Source organism: Buteo buteo, chromosome 13, assembly GCF_964188355.1.
Source record: "Buteo buteo chromosome 13, bButBut1.hap1.1, whole genome shotgun sequence".
Taxonomy (NCBI): domain Eukaryota; kingdom Metazoa; phylum Chordata; class Aves; order Accipitriformes; family Accipitridae; genus Buteo; species Buteo buteo.
Genome location: NC_134183.1, coordinates 1,226,609 through 1,245,755, shown reverse-complemented (window position 1 = coordinate 1,245,755; position 19,147 = coordinate 1,226,609). Strand labels below are relative to the sequence as shown.

At 44.4% G+C, this 19,147-nt stretch overlaps 1 protein-coding gene across 7 annotated transcripts in view; it reads right to left on the bottom strand.

Moving 5' to 3' along the window:
* Positions 1-19,147, bottom strand: part of RNF213 (ring finger protein 213) — a 57,781-nt gene that overhangs the window by 22,871 nt on the left and 15,763 nt on the right. For 5 of the 7 annotated variants that reach the window (XR_012652608.1, XM_075044153.1, XM_075044154.1 and 2 more), the window contains 21 exons: positions 19,053-19,108; positions 18,614-18,767; positions 17,947-18,102; positions 17,196-17,294; positions 16,244-16,366; positions 15,651-15,831; positions 14,869-15,042; positions 14,421-14,579; positions 13,531-14,138; positions 13,062-13,227; positions 12,196-12,413; positions 11,483-11,623; positions 11,114-11,275; positions 9,521-10,661; positions 7,621-7,814; positions 7,076-7,228; positions 2,779-6,372; positions 1,741-1,877; positions 1,323-1,418; positions 745-863; positions 20-142 (listed from right to left, as the gene is read on the bottom strand). Coding sequence is in view for 6 of the 7 variants with exons in the window: in XM_075044153.1 (XP_074900254.1) it covers positions 20-142; positions 745-863; positions 1,323-1,418; positions 1,741-1,877; positions 2,779-6,372; positions 7,076-7,228; positions 7,621-7,814; positions 9,521-10,661; positions 11,114-11,275; positions 11,483-11,623; positions 12,196-12,413; positions 13,062-13,227; positions 13,531-14,138; positions 14,421-14,579; positions 14,869-15,042; positions 15,651-15,831; positions 16,244-16,366; positions 17,196-17,294; positions 17,947-18,102; positions 18,614-18,767; positions 19,053-19,108 (7,954 nt within the window). In the remaining variant the exon portion in view is untranslated. The remainder of the gene's footprint in view (positions 1-19; positions 143-744; positions 864-1,322; positions 1,419-1,740; positions 1,878-2,778; positions 6,373-7,075; positions 7,229-7,620; positions 7,815-9,520; positions 10,662-11,113; positions 11,276-11,482; positions 11,624-12,195; positions 12,414-13,061; positions 13,228-13,530; positions 14,139-14,420; positions 14,580-14,868; positions 15,043-15,650; positions 15,832-16,243; positions 16,367-17,195; positions 17,295-17,946; positions 18,103-18,613; positions 18,768-19,052; positions 19,109-19,147) is intronic. The other 2 variants (XM_075044157.1, XM_075044156.1) reach the window with 2 other exon arrangements.

Sequence of the window (19,147 nt, the reverse complement as noted above, 5' to 3'; positions counted from 1 at the left end):
CAGCCAGCATGCAGCTCACCTTTGGTTTTACCTGAATCCTCACAGAATATCTGGCTGATGGTGACGTTCTGCAGGGCAGTCATATCAGAGATCATGTCCTTGGATCTGCGGAGATCATCTATGTGCACTGACTGCCAGAGTCCTAAAGACAGAGGACAAAAAAAATAATCATTTCATGTCTGCAGCATGCTCTTCTAGAAGAGTTTCCTAAGAATTATCTCCCAGTACCTGTGGGCTAGCACTTCACAGTCAGAGTTTGCTTACTCTCACTTCTTGATGTAGAAAGGGAAAGCAGCAATTCACTTCGGACACGCTAATTCATACTATCCTGACTGACAGGGCGTGCACACTACCGGGGCTTTGAGGCTCTTAGAACCCACCACACACAGCAGGAACCTTGCTGCTGAAAGCAGAATATGTAAGCACATACTCAGGAACCTCCTGGAGGAGAACATACCAATGCGTTTAGCATCATGTTTGTTTGCTGCTCTCCAGCCAACTCGAAAGAGGACTCATCTGTCAGGGGGCAAGGCAAGGCACTCTCACAAAGGAGACTAGGACCCCCAAGGTACTGACTCCCCAGGGGCAGTCCCTGTAGGTAAGGGAAGCAGCTCTGAAAACACACAGGACACATTGATTCCAGATTTTAAGCATTAAAAGGGAAGGTGAACAAGAGAAATGTTGCTCTGGTATGTTTGCCTGAAGCCAGTTGAAGAGTGAGGAGTGACAGATCGCTAGACCCACCTCCATGGAATCCCACATAGGACATTCCTCCTTCCACCCGGGAAAGCTTCATAATAAAGTAAACAAAGACAGAGACTTCTCCCAGGTCCACCTTGTTGATTTCATTAACAACAGTGTATCTACAACAAAGAGGAAATGCTGTTGACAGATCAAAGGCAGACAAAAGTTCACAGCCACAAGTCTTTGCTCTGTAATAGGGCACATTTCTTCCCCTGTACAGACATAAGAGATTTGCTCACCCCTTCCTCCCAACCAGCTGTGCCAAGCCTGCCACCTCTAGCTATGCCTCGAATGATACCCCTGATCCTCAGCTCTTCAGGACTTTTGCAGCCAATGGCAAGAATTCACACTTCAAAGGGGATTATCTGGTAATTTGATTCAGTGTAGTTTATTTTGACTTGGGTTACGAATTATTATTTGAAATACAATTAGTGCTTCTAGATTCATTCCACTACAGAATAAACAAAGGATTACACATTCCTGATTCTGAAATCCCCAAAACAGCACTAATAATCAAATGGCAGCGAGGAGTCACCAAGCAGAACAGCTAGCTGGGAACCACTTCACACTTGACTTACTTGGCTGAGGCGATGAGCTGGGCATTTTGAGAGCCATCTTCAAAGTCTGTCTGAATAATAAGGACTTTATTTCCTGATGTGGCATCAAGGAAATCTCTGAATAGTGAAAGGGGATTTAAAAGAAGTCACTAAGTGTAAAAACAAAACATTAAAGACTGTAGAAGTAGTCACTTCACATTAGCTTTGGCTGCTGCAGGCAGGAGAGATTAAAACACCCAACCTATGGGGATGGTGTAACTTCAAAGCCCCATCTCACTACAATGGAGCTAATACAGCTTGCACCAAGCCAGTTCACTGTTCAGCACAGCATAGCCTCTTGCTTCCCTTTTCCATGTGGGTTACTCCAAATGTTCTGCCCATGCATCTTCCACCCAGATGACAGCCTATTCAGAGCAGGATAATGCAAAACCAGACTCACCGGATGCTTTTCAGGAATGAGTACTCTGTGTCAAACTGCTGCAGGAACAGGATTTGAGGCCTTTGCGCTTTACCCTGTACTTCTCTCTCCAGGCAAACAGCGTCGGCACTGGTGAGAAGTCTCGAGAAGGTGGTGACCTGGGAGCGCAACATGTAGGTTAGTTCTTTGCTCAGGAATGCAGTAGGAAGGCAGTAGAGGCTTACTCATCTATGCCCCCAGATGCTGCTAAATTGCTGCAGAGCTGGACTCACCCCCCCCCCCCCCCCCAAAAAAAAAAAGTTTATTTGCCCTGCCAGTAGGCAAAGGGTCAACACAGGCTGTTACACTAACCCAGGGCCACTGCTGGGTAGCTGGACACAATGACTCTTGGTGCTACCAGAGCAGTGGGGCAGCTGAGAAGGAGCAGCTAAGGCTTTGAGAAACTTCTCGTGAACCCCTGTAGCATGCCTTCCCTGCAGCACGCTCAGGGAGCGGCAAGTCCAGCCCCAAGAGAAAGCACGTTGTCTCCATGTGAAGCAGGAGAGGGAGAAAGTCTCCAGCCTATCTCAGCTGAAGTTCTTTAGCTTTGGTACTAGGCAAAAGTAAACCAGAGGTTTTCCCATTAAAGGCCCATGAGATCTCTGGCTGTTTGTGGCTTAGCTGGGTTAAAATCTTTTGTATCTTTAAGACCAGAGACAGACACAAAGAAATGAGGGTTCAAAGGCTCCTGATGAATTTTTCCACAGCCAGTAGCCAGTTTTGCTGGCTGTGTATGTGGAGACAGAACTACTTTCGAAGTAAAGAGATGCATCAGCTGTCCAAACTCACTTAAAACCCCCACTTGCCAGGGAGCATCAAACACTGCTTCACACGCAGCAGAGGTATTAGACTCTTCAGGATGCAACAATACACCTGCTGAAACACCCACCTCAGCACATCTGGAAACTAAGCAGCAAGGCTGTTATCAAGTTTATTTGGGTGTAGCCATAATGCAGCCCTAGCAGTATAAACCTCAGCGCAGGTTGGGAGTGTTCTGCGAACACTCTGCAAGACACTCACCTCTGTAAAGACTGTTTGGTACCCAGACCCAGCGTGGACATGAGCTCGGAGGAAGTCTGCAAAAGACGTGTGTTGCTGCTGCTTGAAGTATATATTGGCCAGAGAATCTGCCATAAACAAACCCATCGAGTTGCAGAGGCGGATCACAGAGTCTGGGGTGGCACAGTTCAGCAGTGCCAGCTGGGCTTCTCTCTTCACACAGGACATTAGTTCACTAGGAGGACATACTGGTTTCAGCCTTTCTGTTGTCTGCAGGACCACCGAGGCACAGGTATTGGAGTGGTAGCCCACAAACACATCAGAAGGGCTGTATTTCTGCTTGCTTATGAAGTGCTCTTCTGTATTGGCTGCAGTGAACTCATGCACCCACTTCTTCAGCGCTTTCACAGTTTCTCTTTGCCCTTTGTCCAGGACAGTACTGATATCCAGGTAGTGCTTTTCCAGCCTGTTGATGAGTGGGATGGGAAAGTGCTTGTATACCACATCTTTCTCCTCGATGACTATCAAACGGAAGTTTGGGTGCACTCGGCACTTGACCCGGTGGGTGCCCAGTCCCAAATCAACATACTTCTGGCCAGCAAGGTACACATAGTATTGATTGAGAGCATCGTAGAGGCTTTCATAAAGGTTTTGCAAGTTGAGGAGCACAACCATTTGGCCAGTTTCCATGCAGACCTTCACACGGTTGATGTTCCTGCATATCTGGGTATACTCTTGGTCCTTAGGGAAACTGGAGCCAAAGATAATTTCTGGCTGTCGTCGGGCAGTGAAAAAAGCTTGCTGGAGGATCTGCAGTGCTGCATAATTCTCAGTCAAAACAAGCAGATACCTGCAATCACCATCCTGACCACTGCTGTAAATGTTTTGTCGTATCAGCTCAATTCTACTGATATCACAAGCATGTATTTCTCCTTTTTCCGGTAACCGTGAGGTGAATATTTCCAAGGCATTGACATCATATTTGCCACCGAAGTTACGAAGAACAACTGTAGCTATGTCTTGAGGTGTTGGCTCACTCTTGGAGCTCTTAGCTAAGGCAAAAAACATCTTTATGAGGCTGTAATAGTCACGCAGACCAAAGAACTCCCTTCCTTGGGCCTTGCAAATATTTTCATATGCATCTGCAAAGTGACAAAAATACTGTTCGACCTTCTGCAAAGCCCCTCGTGCTGAGCAACAAATCCCTTTTGCACTTTCTATGAGCTCTTCTTTGCTGGGGTCACCACGTGAGACAAAGATGCCTCGATTCATTTTAGCAGGGTCCAAAGCCCAGTTAGAAATCCCAATGAAGCCAACCTTTTTGTGGGGAAGAGGGACATCATCTATGCAGCCATCTTCCAAAAGTGGATGTAAAGTCTTCAAGGGCATTTTGGGAGAGTCTTCTGCCAGCCCAATCTCATCCAAAACCACCACTGAGACATACTCCTCCAAGTTCTTCCCTTCCTGGAATCGAGCACAGTGCTTGAAAGTGCCTATGATTCCTTCTGGAGTAGAGAGAGGGCTGCACTGAAAAGACACTAGATGGATCTGCTTCAGGTCCTTGAACAAATCTGAATGAGCTGCTTGGCCCTGCATAGCATCAGCCACAATGGTTTTCGCAAGGGATTTGGAGCTCCCAGGCTTCCCAACAAGAAAAAGAGGGATTTTCAACTCAATGCAGATGACCATCATAAAGACATTTTCCTTCAAGGCCAAGTTTCTTGCTATGGTATCTTGGAGGTACACGCCACTGAGGAATAAGTCCTGCATCAGGGAGATTTCTTCCAAAATCTTTTTCTGGGTATCATAAGGTTTTGGAAGGACCTGGCTGATAGCACTCCTATATCCCTCCTTCTTTTCCAAGGATGCATGATAGCAGACCCCAACTGCCAGCACTAAGGACCAGATAATGTTGTTTCTCTCAACAGGGCTCTTTGGAGCTCTCTTCTCAGCAAGGTACTTCTCCAGTTCTCTCAGCAGTAGCTTACTGCGCTTGTGAAACCACTTGAAAACTTCCATGCAGCGTTCCACATCCCGCAGGCTGACAAAGCTGCATTCATCATCCCTCTGCCTCATGTATTGCTGGGAAGCAAAAAGCACTTCTGTAATTACCTCTGCTTCAAACTGCCTCATTGGGACATGTTCAGTAACTCTCTGTACAATCTGTTGTATATACATTTTTTCAGTTAAGTTGTTCAGCTGCCCAAAATCCCATACTAATGGGATCATGCTGGGTGGGAGTGCATGGACCCGGTACACAAGCTGCCTCAGCGGAATAGATCCAAGCTTATCCTTAGTCTCATCTGCTTTGACACGGTAGCCCAATCCAGCTAATTCCAGGCGTTGAATCATCTTTGGTGTGTGCTTACGATAAGGGTTGCAGGCTGCTATGATCTGCAAGCCAGAACAAGAGACCAAAGGTTTCCCCTGTACTGTGTGGTCACACAGAACTTCCTTGATGCTGCTTACAGCCTCTGTTGTGTTGGCTTCATCGAAAAAGAGGACTGTGTCCAACCCATGCTGTTCCTTATTGGTTTTAGCAAGGGCTTCTGCTTCTTTGATCCTGGCGTAAATCATCTCTGCAGTAGTACCTCCATGAACTTTAACAAGCTTCATGTTCTCTACCTCTACACAGCTTCTGCGTAACTTGCACAGAAACTTTATAAGTCTGGTTTTCCCACAGCCTGTTTCTCCCATGATGACAACTGGGATGTTGCATCTGAATCGCATCTCAATAGCCAAAATTTTTAGCACATTGTCTGTTGTGAGTTCGTATGTCTCATCGGGGTCTATTACCCAGGGGATTCCCAAAACCATGCAAAGCTTCTCTAGCTTCTCATGACGAGGCAACTGATCAAACGGAATATTGAAGGGAACTCTTTGGAGTAACAAGCCTTTGTACAACCGTGAAGTCATGATATTTTTCTTGATAATGTTGCCATTCAAAGGATTAATGGCATCAACACCGCCACTGCCATTACGCTGAAAGTGGAAACCAATGAATGTCATGGACACACGATCTTCATTGAAAAACAAATACGGATGAGGTTCAGACTCCCACTTTTTCCGAATGCGGAAAGGAAGAAGATCTTCTTCTGCAATGTTCTCCAGGTTGGAGGACTGCCTTCCTGAACTTTGATCAGAAATGTTTAGGGAGGGTGTTGCAAAATCCCTTGCCATTAAAATCATGAAGGTAACAACAAAGTTTTTGAAACCTTGCAAAGTGTCCTGGACAAAGTCAGGGTTGCAAAAGACAGAAGCTTCACAGTCTCTCAACTGAACATTGAGAAACCATGCAAAGTTTCGGAGTTCTGACCAGGAGGGATCTGTGATCCCACAGTGCAGGAGGAAGTGCTGCAAGCATTCTGCAGGGCTCCCTTCCACAGAGTGCACTTCGTAAAAGAATGTGTCCAGATTGTACCCCTGATCAAGTCTTTTCAGATACTGGAAAGGTCTCTGGAAAGCCTCACTGCAAAATTCTTCTTTGTCCATTCCTGGGTCTGAAACATCGCCAGACTGGTTCCCAAGTGTCTCCATTTCTAGTACTTCCTTAGGAGATTTGCATGTTACTTTAGGGAACACATCAAAGAAATTATACTTCTGGCTTGCTGACATCTGGAGTAGAGGAAAAGAAAATGTGTCATCACAAGGCTGTAGCCCTAATCTTCTTCAGTCTGTTTAATCTGTTCTTAACAGTATTCTTGCCTAAAATCACAGGCCTAACTGAATAACAACAGCTAGCCTATACAACCATGACACTTTTCCCCCTATGCATCACTTCTGCTTAAAGTGCATCACAACAATTAATCCTATTTCCTCCTACAGTCTCCTTCCTGTAACATTAGTCCTTTGTTACCTCCAGTCCCTTCTCAGTGTTACCTCAAAGAAAAAGAAAACTAAACCCAAAACACTGTTATAATTTATACTGTCCCTTCTACACTCTGTTCTTATAGCTGCCTACAAATATTCTAGAACTTTCAAACATGCAAAGTAACATGAGGAAGAATAGATTTTGCATTTCTGTGTTCCCTATAAATGTTAGGGTAGGGCCAATGAGGCTTGGACTAACAGGCCTTCAGAAATTACCAACCCTAGAAAACCACAACAGGTATAATTTACTGTCTGGTTTTAATATCACTTTGTACACCACCACAAACACCACTTGGTAACGGAAATGCACAGTACACCCTGATACAAACAGGGAATTCCTATGCTATGTTTACAGTTATAGTCTCTACAACTCATATGCAGCTATATACAGACATATGTGCAAAATGACCGAGAAATTCAAAGAAATCAAGTATTTCTGTGTACATACATGTCTTGCTGCTTTCTTTGGCACTGGCGATACCTCAAGGATTTCAATGATATACAAATGGCACTTCTGTCGTAGCCACATATTTCCATTATTATCTGTCAGATACTGCAAAACCAACAGCTTGAATAGAAACTCTGGAACTCCACTTTGTACCTATCACAAGAAAAAGACAAAGGCATTTCATATTTATTTACTCATCGTAACTTCACAGAATCATAGAACAGTTGAGGGTGGAAAGGATGTCTGGAGATCATCTTGTCCAACCCCCCTACTCAAAGCAGGCTCAGTTAGAGCAGGCTGCCTAAGACCATGTCCAGTCAGGTTTAATATCTCCAAGGTTGGAGATGCTGCAGCTTCTCTGGGCAACCTGTTCCAGAGTTCAACCATCTTGATGGTACGGAGTTCTTTATGTTACTTATACAATAATTAGAAAACACTACCTAGCAAAATGGCTTACTAAGAAATAAAAGCTTTAAAGAAACAGCTTCTGCAAGGATCCACACTGAACTTCTAGGACAAGGCAGCTGTGGGAGGGATGTACTTACTGAAGAGGTGATATCAAAATGGAATATCATGGGCTTTGTCTGGTGTTCTCTCTTCAGAAAAGGCAGGAGAGATGTTAGCACTTTATCTTCATCCACTTCTGGTTCAATTAGCCTGATTGTTTTCAGAAGTTTTGTATTGTCAGGCTGCTCTTCTTGCAGTCTCTCATGTAGCCTCTTCACATAGAGAGATTTCCCTGTTGTCATAAAAAACACAAAAAGAATTAAAGCTATCAAGATCAAATACATCATATTAAGGTCATAAACATTTGACTTCCTTCTTTCTGTTACATGAAATCTCTGAACCTTCCCAACAGGCATTCCAGAAGAATGCTTAAATCTGGCTAGAGTAGCTGCAGCCTGGAATCAAAGCCATTGCTGTTGTTGGCTATTGAAGGGTGTCATTATCTACATGGCTTGTTTTGCTTAGACTACCTGAGAAAGGCTTTACTTTTTATTAGGACTTGAATCTATGCTATTATGTGGTTGTTTCTAAGTCAAAACATGGGGGGGGGGGGGGAATGGTTGTTATCAAAGATAAAAGTACCCTCAAGTTTCCTAACTTATCCTGTAGAAACTAGTTTTGCCAGCATTCGGGCAACGTCAATGACTTGGGTTTGTTGCCTGAGGCTGGCTATACTCTGCATCTGCTGTTTCCCAGATTAACACGGTGAATGGAAAGACTGTCCCATGTCCACTGGCTACATCCCATCATACCCTTTATGCTGTATGTAGTGCAGGAGCTGGCTGTGGTAGGTTCATTCCTCAAATACTTCCCTGTTATGGGTATCTGGGTAAAGGTGTCTCTTCCAACCTTTTGGAAGCTCTAAACTCACCCTCAGCAGTATGAAAGGTTTGTAATGTAACAAAAAAGGTGGGTTTATATAGCTTTCCAGTCTGAAGCTAAGGCAGCAGCCATTCACAGATAACACCTGAGAGCTGCCCTGGATTTCTGAAGTTTGACAAAGGATGCCATTTGTTACCAAAACTGTTTTGGATTTTTTTTCACTAATCCCTGGAAAATAATGTAGCATGCTTTCCCTTTTGAGCCTAACCTTTTCCATTGGGGTGGTACCGTATCAAAGCCCAAGAATGGCTGCTGTAAGGAAAATGCGAGGTCTGATGTTGCTCCTGTATGCATGCACTAAAGGTACTTCAGACTCTAAGTTTATACAAGAAACACACACAGCTGGACAGCAAAAGCACTTACTGGACTACTAATCTCTAACAGGGGACAACAGCTAAAGAACAAGGTAGAAACGCAGCTGACACACAGTGACTCTTTCCCAGTATTTTTTTCAGTGATTTGCGGCTCAGGAGCCCCATTGTCAGAGATAGCACCTTTGTGTTTAATAGCACTTGATGGATGTTTCTCTCATGACTATAATAATTTTTAAAGCCTGTGTAAAGCTTTAGGTTCCACAATTTAACTAAGCACTGTTTGAAGAACCACCTTATTCTGTTTGCTTTTCAGCCTGCCAAGTAGTTTTATTTAATGTCCTCTAGCTTTTTGCATTAAGAGACAGCCAACAATCATTTCCTATGCAAGAAAAAACAGGCAGGCTTTACAACGCTTGTCCCACCTCACACACGTTTTCATGCAGGCATATTTTAACCTCAGGAGGTAAGATTCATCTTATCCAGCATTAGCTATCTAATTTATGTTAATGACTTAAGTCAGTAGAAAGAGACAGGTGTCAGATTAGCAAAATGAACCATCTCTAGTGATGCCTATCTCAGGACAAGACAAGCTGCCCTTACAGCTTTCACCTCACTCCACTGACTGTAGTCCGAATCATTCTTTTTTACTAGATGCTTATGACTTGGACACAAACCCTGGCAAGGTGAACCCCACTCTGGTTTTCAACACTCAACAGACCCCACTTTGCATGTGACATCTTACCCACACCAGCTCTTTTGGAGGACACAATCCCAACACACATATTGCCCTTGAACACAGAAGCAGCTGAGCTTGAAGGCTGAGCGACTCTGTAGTGGTGCTGAAGGTATCGCTGGATTTCAGCTAGTGGCCTCTGGGGTATCATGTGCACTTTGTACTGGCTGAAGACAGAAGGGATGTAGCTGTGCTCCCTCTCACAGTTGCACAGAATGATGAGGCGATAGGTGCTGTTGTAGCGCTGCAGGTGCTGGAATAGCTCCTCTGCTCTGCAGCTGACATCGTAACTCAGCTCATCTGCATACAACATGGTGTAAATTTTCTCTCCTCTGCTGCAGGGAATGAGGCACCTCCTGAGGAAGAGCCCCACTTGCTCAGCAGTGGTCTGAGGAGTGCACAGGAGAACTTCGTCAAAAGTGGGAAGGGGCTGGTTGGGGCTGTTCATGTAAACAGCCAGAGCAGATGTGAGCACCTCAGAGCGAGGGCATACGATGAGGTTGGGCTGACCAACAGACAGAAGATCCCGTGGAAATTCTCGTGCAACATGCTCTCTCTCCCAGCTGGCCAGATTCTTCAGCCACCCACCAAGTGTATCAATATCCAGGCAGTTTGGAAGAAAGGAGCCCATATTGCACATGTAGCACTCCCAGATGCACTTCAGCCGTGCAGCCAGATCCTTCCCTCCATCCAGCATCACTTGGAAGTCAGAAATAGCCTTCCTGGAGCTGGGAGGCACCTCACTCCTGGAAGCTCTAAGGACATCCTGCTCAGTACAGTTGTGTTTTAGGAACGAAAGCATCATCAGTGCATTCTGGCTGGGCATCCCCTGCCCCAGTTCTGTGCACAAATAGACCAGCTGCTCAGCAGTGTAGTAGTTCAGGTAGAAATGCTGGAATCGTTTTTCATATATGAAGCTTTTCCAACTCTCCAGGAAACTCTCCATTGTCTTGCAGAGGCCTGGGAGCACAGCTGCCATATCTCCTCGCCCTTCTAGCACTGGGATCAGTCCCAAAGAGAAGTCTATAAGAACACATGATTCTTTTTCGGGTGAACAATACACATGGGCAAGCCAGGAGCGGAAGAGCATGTTCCCAGCTGAATAAAGGTCTATAAAGGCCTGGGCAAGTCTTTGGACATTGGAAAAAATCTGTGTGAGGATAGAGAGGTAAAAAAAACTAAGCTGATTTACCAAGACAAGTCCAGTTATGAAACCACAGGAAAGACTTTCAATCAAAATAAAGGCTTTGGTTCCAAGCCAGGTGTGTCAGGCCTTGTACAGTAACAAAAGACTCCCTGTGGCTTTTTAACAGCAGTATCCCCAGGAACCCAGTAAGGAATCCCCAGCTTGCTACAAAAGCACAGCAACCCTCCCAGCCAAAAGCATCCCCAGTGCAGCCAGAGGATGATGGTACCAGTCCACAGCCCAGTCTCCAGCTTAGTTCCACCTTAACGGGGAACCAAAGAGGTAGGAACATCTATCTGCCTGCTACCATTCACCCCCAGCAGCTCAGCTGTAAACCATAATCTTAAAAGCTGATATTCAAGGTAAAATCCAACCCCAGCCTCAACACCAGTAACCCATTGGGTTTGAAATCTGACCTCGGAGAACTTCTCCACCTCCAAGCCTTGCTCTCCCTTTGCTGACATGAGCATCAGTTTGTTCTGCAGTTCACGGAGCTCTGCCAGGGAGTATTTCCGTGATGCCTCATTATCCCCAGAGCTCCTCGGGAGGGTGAAATGCACAACATTGTCCAAAGAAACCTGCCAGAGAATAAGTCAATAACGCCGATGTGGACTGAGGTTCCACCCTGAGGCAGTGCTATGCCCAGCAAGGGCAGCACTTCGGAGGCAGCAGTCCCCAAAAAGGAACTGTGCAGAGTGAGAGAAAAGCTACGGCACATTTCTGACAGTCATCAACATGCCAGCAGTGCTGTCTGCAGGAGGGGTGGGAAAGCCAAGCAGCCTCACCTTTTGGCCATCAGCTGGTGCTCTGAGAACATATATTCCTCTGCTGTTGATGGCAGCTGCCAGCGACAGTGATGACAGCTCCACAGACCCATGGCTTTCTTTCACTATTTTCAACCACTCTAAGTGTTGAGCTGAAGCATGCTGTGGGAAGAGAAGACATGGCACTGCCCTAATCGCTCTGACTTAGCACTTCTTTCCAGGATTACATGTGTGTTCAGGACAAACAGCTTGGGCTAGCGTTAAGAGTTTCAGGATGGGGAAGGCAAGAAAAGGAATGACTGCTGGCCACAGCCCAATCTTTCTGCACAGCTGTTCTTTAATAACACCACACGAGGCTGAACAAACAGAGCCCACAGTGCTTCAATGCCTCTTGCTATAGAAACATGCCCTGCTGCAAAAAAATAAGACAGAGTTCCCAGACATCTGCCTTCACTGTTTTGCATCATCATTCAACCTCCTGTAAGAGCAAAGCTACACCATGCCACACTTGAAAGCCTCAGCAGTGCTTTGGAGAAATCCATGCTATACCAGTTACAGTTGCTCTAGTACATTTTTTGTGCCACAGAAACATAAGATATTTTTCTTCCAATAACAAGAGCTACTGTGATGCCCCCACACAAGTGTAATTTGCCCTGTGCAGTCAATCTTCCAGCCACTCTTGGAAGACAGAAAAGCAAGAGGATGCAGAGAGGACCTGCTCCAGCAGAACTCACCAGTTTCTTGGGAAGATTCTCATCACTGTCCAGGGCTCGCCACAGCTTCCCCAAGCAGTGCATGAAGTCCTTAAACCCTGACTCTGGCCTAAGTTCATAGAGCAGGGAAGAGTAGCCATGCACAGTGTCATGGAAACATGCCACACGGTCCACATCCATGTCGTTCTCCCCAGCAGAGATGGATGCCAAGTCTACAAATACCTTCAGCTCATTTGTACCTTAAATGAGATAAACACATGAATGAACAACAAATGAGGCAGCTTTAATGCAATTCCACATGACCACCTTTTACAGAAAATGCAGAAAGAATGCCTTTGAACAGCACCTCCTGTGCAACTTCTCTCCACCCATCCTGCTAGCAACTTTACCAGGTGATTCATCCACATTAAGGACATCCTTGGCCCTGGCTTTTCTCCGCATTGCCATGAAGAGCAGATTCACAGCCAGGATGGAAGCAGTGCAAAGGGTGTGTGTCTCTGTGCATGTAAGACAACCAAGCTGGCAGACACACAACTAATCAGACCACTGCCATCCTGTTAAATGGATGGCCTCTGTTCTCTTAAATAACCAGTCTGAACTGAATAGTAGCAGCTATTACAACCCTTCAGACCAAGCTCAGCTATCAGGCAGGGTAGCTACTGTGCACTGCATGAGACTACAGTGGCACGGGCATGTTTAAAGGGACTACTTCATAGCACGTTCCAGACTGAAACCTGTAAGAGATGCTTGTAACTATCAACACCAGAAGCTGTGAAGGCATCAAGCAGATAGCAGATGAGTCAGGGATATGGCATTCCTTCTGCCCCCACACAAACTGGCATCCCTTCTAGTACTATCTGTCTAATTTCTGGATGAGCAGCACGCACCTTTCAGTGCTTCTCTGACCCAGCAGACAAACTCCTTCTGCTGGGCCAGCTCCCTCAGACACCCACGACGCTTCACAGTGATCCCCTGCAGCAGTCTCTTGGCATGCATAAGCTCAGGGCTGATGGAATCCAGCTTTTGTGTCTTGTATGTTTCAAGCTTTTCTGTCTACAAAGCAAGCGGTGCAAACAAACATTCAGTCTGGAAACGAGAAATACAACCTGTTCTCCAGCAGGGAAGGGAAAGCCCTCTGCAAAGCTACACCCCAAACAGAGGAATACCACCTTCTCTCTATTAGGCAAGATTACACAAAAGCACTTTGTTTGAACACTTAATTTTTATCTCAAATAAGCATTTTGGGACAGGGAATGGCTCTCAACAGACTGGGATAGACTTAAGGGAAGGTTTAGATTTACCCAAGCTTTCTAGCCAACATCCTGACAGTACAGAGCTGAAGAAGGGGATACTTACTATGTCCAACAAATTTTCCAGGATACTGAAGTCACCAGAGAGGTTTAAAATCTCTCTGACATTGGCAATGATCTTCGCAGCATCAAAAGTTAAATGCATTTCATGGTATTGCTGGATCTGCTGAAATCGCTGATCAACCCAGTGTCTGTCTTCTTCAGGTCTAAGCTTACATATGGTATTTAGTTCAGTTTTGATATCTTCAGGATGATTTGTGAATTCCTGAAAAATTGTATCAACTGCAGAAAGTGTGAGACTTCCAGATCTGAGATCATTATACAACCTTTCATAGCTCACAAAACAAGGGGAAATTAGACTGCAGAAAACATCACTAAGGTCCAACGCCGGAACAATGTTGTCATCCTCTTCCTCCTCTTCCTCTTCTTCTTCTGAACTTCTATAGTCCTTTCCTGCCTCCTGCGCTGCTTCCTCCCAGAACTGCTGGAAGATCAGGCTATCCTTAAAAGAGTGCATTTTCCGGACAAATTCTTTCAGCTCTGGGCTCAAGTTGTAGTAGGTCTGTAGGGGTCTCTTTCCCACATTCACAACTGTATTTAGTCTTTTTGAGCAAAGATCTTCCAAGTGTTGTAGTTCCAGTTCACCTACATCCACTTTAAAACAGAGAGACAAGTCAGAGATAGATCAGATGTCTGGCTTGTGTCCAGCTTACTTCATCTAATCTGCCAAGTTGCAAAATGCATGTGGACCCCTACAAATATCATTTGGTGTATAAGCACTCACTTGATCCCTCAAATGCTCTAGGTTTACTTCCCCCACCCCTCCTCATCCTTGCTGTGGTTTAGAATAAAGCTTGTTTACAAAGCCCAGTCGTTTTCAAAGAAAATTATGTTTTCTGGAGTTGCCACTTTCAAATTGCTCCCCCAGAACACTACCTTTCACAGATGCCTGCACCTTCCTACACATGTTCAGAAAGGTTCCTATTGCTTTTTGATCTTTTCTGAGAAGTGTTAATTCTTTTTGCCTCCTCTGCAGCAATTCTTTCAGTTCACTCTGGAGTAGTTCTTTGTTTTCACATAACAGCTGCTGGTGCTCTGAAAGAAAACTCATTGGTAGTCACAAAGCAGATACTTAGATACTTCCCAACCCCTTCACCCATAACTGAGGTTTGGAATTGCAGAGTCACAAACAACACAGTGAAATGCAGACAACACAAACTGGAGCTGGGAGCTCTATATAAAGGACAAAGACAAGGGCAACACTGCTAACTGCTGAAGTACCTAATTAGCATTACTAATCACTGAAGTAGGTTAACAGAGTAGGCCATCGATCACTACAATGATGCTGTAAACCAACAATGCCGCATTTGAATGGTGCTCTTACTTATCTCCCAGATACAGATGAACTGTTTCTCATGCTGGAAAATCTCTTCCAGATGTTTCACAAGGATACACCCTTTCTGGATGTCATCGGTGACACTAATGAACACAGAGTCTGCTATGGCCATGACATTCTTTGCTTCATCCGTAAGTTTTTCTAGGAGCTTTGTGTTTGTTCCTGTTCCAGAAATAAAGCATGTAAAACCTAGATCAGCCCTGCTTCACAAAAACTAGGCAGAATCAATAACTATTCAGTGTCATGATACAGAGTCCTTCCATTTCCCATTCAAATCCCTACCCAAAAGCCTGTGAACTCATCACACTACCCTCCAACCCCTCATGTTTTGCTGAACAGAAACAGCCAGAATCTCAGGAGAGCAATTCAGACACCTTCCCATGGAGAGCCCATACCCAAAACCTGTGGAGGAAACACAAGTCATTTTGATCCATTCACATGACAAACACTTTTGCATTTTTGTGTAGCAACAACTTGTTAGAACTTCTCTGAGAAGGAAGTTATGCTCTACAAATCCACTTGATCTACAGGTTCAGCAGTCCAGTACAAATCCTGAAGTGGCTGCAGTGGATTATCACAAGAGGAATACTAGCTCCCTCTTCTTTAGCCTTTCCTCTCCAAAACCAGGCTGAATACCTTGAGCTTTGAGGTGGGGAATAAAACAAGAGCAGGACAATTTTTATATATTTGTTTACTGCTCTGCAAAGTGGGAACAGCAAGGCAGCGAACAGCTTTTCATAGACTCCTATAAATACAACTAACAGACATACCATTAAAGCTGAAGATATGTTTGATGTCAGGCCACGTAAGCACATGGTGCAAAACCTCATCAAAATCATCCTCAGGCTGCCCATTCTTAATGGGCCACGACTTCACAATGATAGTTGATACAAGCTGGCTGAATCGGCCCATGTTGTAGGAAGACAACTTCTCAAGAAGATTGCTCTGAGTCTGCACAAGGCATATAAGACACAGAAGAAGGGAAGAATGCATCAGTGTTTTGGATTACACTGCATCTATCTTTGTCTTGGGATCAGGCACTGATGTCAAGAAGTCACACCTCCAGTGCTGAGGCATATTCCAAAAAAGCCATATGACACGAATGACACCAGAAACCATGATGGCAAAAGCATTACAAGTATTTTTCATGGATGCTTTATAAGTGGATCCTCATTTCCCGATTTCTTGTCAATATTTTTTTTGTTGGTTTAACAAACTTTAACAATCCACAGCAACTCAAGCAATAAGAGACTGAATGTACAATTCTCCTTCCACCACAATGCACATCCCTGTACTATGCAAAAGGATTTCTATGCAACAGGAAATTTGACTTCTTTTCCTACCTTGAAGGAAAATACAATACCTGGCAAGCTGCAGTTACAGCCTCTGTGGCACAATTACTGAAACAGCAGACAAGGGAAGAGTCAAGTTGTGCAAATTGGGAGTGCTGACAGCAGTAGACTAAGATTTGGTTAACTGGAGGCTCCTAGAGGGCAAAAGGGAGATTTCTTATCAACTTAAAAGTTTCCAAAGTGTCTCTTCTGAAAGCATGAAGGAGTGTTGCTATTAAGACAATAAAAGGAATTAAGTCGAAAAATTTAAGTTTCCTAGTGGAGCCTAGCATCAGCCCATTTATCAGGGCCTGGAAGAGAGATGGAACACAAATAAATGCTTGGAAAATCTTTTAGATTGTTCCCATCCAAAATGTTTGATTACTTAATATGCATCTCTGCAAGCCAAGCTTCCACCAGGAAATATTTGTTTCCTGATTATACCATGAAAATCAACGGCTTAACAAATTTTGCAACTCATGTAGAAAGAAGATGAGATATACAAGTTCAGTTTAGAAGGGACCTACACAGTGTGTGCATTTGGGAGCCTGGACAACACAGTTTCTGCACTATGAATGAAAAGAGACAAGTGCCAACTTTTTTTTTTCCCTCTAAATCCTTGGGTGCTTACTTTACACCCACTGTTTCTTAAAACTACATGGATGGTAATTGCTTGAAATGTACAATTTCCTTTAAAGCATTAGGGTATCAGCCATGGCTAGAAGCAGACCAGCACTGCAGCCAGGCTAGCAGGCTACTGGAGTCTCTGACATCAAGAATACAGCATGGTACATTTTCATGTCCAATTTTTGAGCATCCATAACATGGTTTATAACAGCAATGGCAATTTTTATGACCAAAGCCACAGCATTTTCGCTTGTCCATTCAGGCTCTAGAAGCTATTCTGTAAGCACAGCAGAAGACTGTCTATCTGCTCTGAACTTGGCCCACCAGCATGCAGTGACTGACTGTAGTCCACCCTACCTCCTGAACTCTTCTCTCCAGATCTGCAAGCAAAGTTTTCTTCCACCTCTCAGTGAACTGTTCATCTGGAAAGCTGATCTTCACAAATGCATCCCAGGCCTGCAGTTGAGAAGCAAACAAACCCAAAACACTAAGTACTGAGATTTAACATTCAAATAAGAAAATTAGAACTATGCTGAGGAGAGGCCCCACACTCCTCAGACAGTCTGCAGTCCTTTCGGATGTTTCCATCCAGAAGAAAAAAAGAGCAGTCCCAGAGCTGCAAATGGCAGCTTCTAAGCCCAAACAGTGTCAAAATGTCCCAGTTGCTAAAGGACACATTTGGAAGAACCACTTCCACTTTGATGCTGGACACTCTCAGGGAGGACTGGGAGCAGAGTGAGTCAGACTGTAGGGAGCTGCTCTGTGCTTTGCCTGCTGGAAGGCCTGAGAGACAGCCAGTAGAACATATAGGGTGAGCAAGACAACAGCTCCAGCTGAACGCCAAGGGGCAGCTCCTCATCACAGCAATGCCTCTTGGAACAGCGAGAAAAAGGAGAAATAAGGTGAGCTGAGCAGCACCAATTATAGCCCTTTGCTTTTCAGCCCAATAGTGTTTAAAACAATGCAGCTTCTCAGCTTGTAGTCTGTACTGCCTGTCCCCATCTCATTCCTTACCCAGCCACAGCAGCTACAGTTCCTGTTAGACTCAAGACTATATGGTTAAGCTATGGTAAAACACTTTTTATTCGTATTATTAGAAGATACAAACCCAGAGCTCCCAACAAAAAGAGAACGTCACATGCTCCGGGTGTTCTTTCAATAACTTGTCGTTTAAAGCATTTCTGAACCAGGTTTGAACGTGTCTCATAGCTTCAGTGAATACTTCTACCACTGGAACTTCCTGCACAGCGTCTCTTGGAACCTGCTGCACACACAGGAGAAGAAAAAAAAAATAAATAAGAACAGTTCAAGCAGGAGGGGAACGTACAAGTGATTTAAATAAATATTTCTAAAAAAGAAGGCCTAAATGCATCCAAAGCACAAACATGTCCAGCAACAGAGACCCACCACTACTTGAATAAAGGATAGAGGGAGGCTGGGAAAATGTAATGCTCACAAATAGTTTGTGCTTAAGAACACATATTCCAGGAAGTCAAGACAACATATGTTTAAGTGAGGAAAAGAAAAAAAAAAAACCAGACAAAACACAAAACCCACAACAGCCAACCTAGGCATTTAACCTTGTTTTCAATAAGAAGAATCAAAATCGTTAAATGATTTCACAACTTTTTGAAAGCACCACAATCTTGGTTAGAGTATTAGAGGTTTTCCAAATTGAGAATGGATACAATCTAAAACCAGTCTGTTGTACCATTTTTGTAGTACTTCTAGATACCTCGCTCATATCAGCCCACGAATGGTTCCTTGCTACTCACCGCTGTGGGCTGAAGTTTGGCAACCTTCGAAATCATCATGGCAGAAGTGGCAGGAATCATGAACCACTCCCCCCGCTTCACGTACTTGCAGACCCTCTTGTGCAGCTTGAGGCAACAAGTCAAGCAGGACTGCCAAGAACAAGTTTCCAGAGCTCTGAAAGTCAAGAATAAAGAAGAATTTATTTTCTGCTGGGGGCGGGGTGGGGGGGACCAAAACACACACCACCCCACCAATTTCAATACAGTGTGGCAACTAACCACCCCCCCCCCTTAGATGTATTTTTAATAAGTGTTGCTATCTGACAGAGGGATAGAAATACAGTATTCTTTTATTCACACAGATTTCAATGCACACATTCAAGCTACAAGCATAACCCCACCCTGCAGGCATCGTGTAAATAAAAAGGACTATGCTCTCATAAAAGTGCACTTCAGTTACCTGTACTGTTTCTCATCCAAGGTACAAAGCAGTGTCTTTAGAAGACTCTCTACTAGCTAAGAACGAAAAGATAGAAATATTAAACTGTGGTTTAA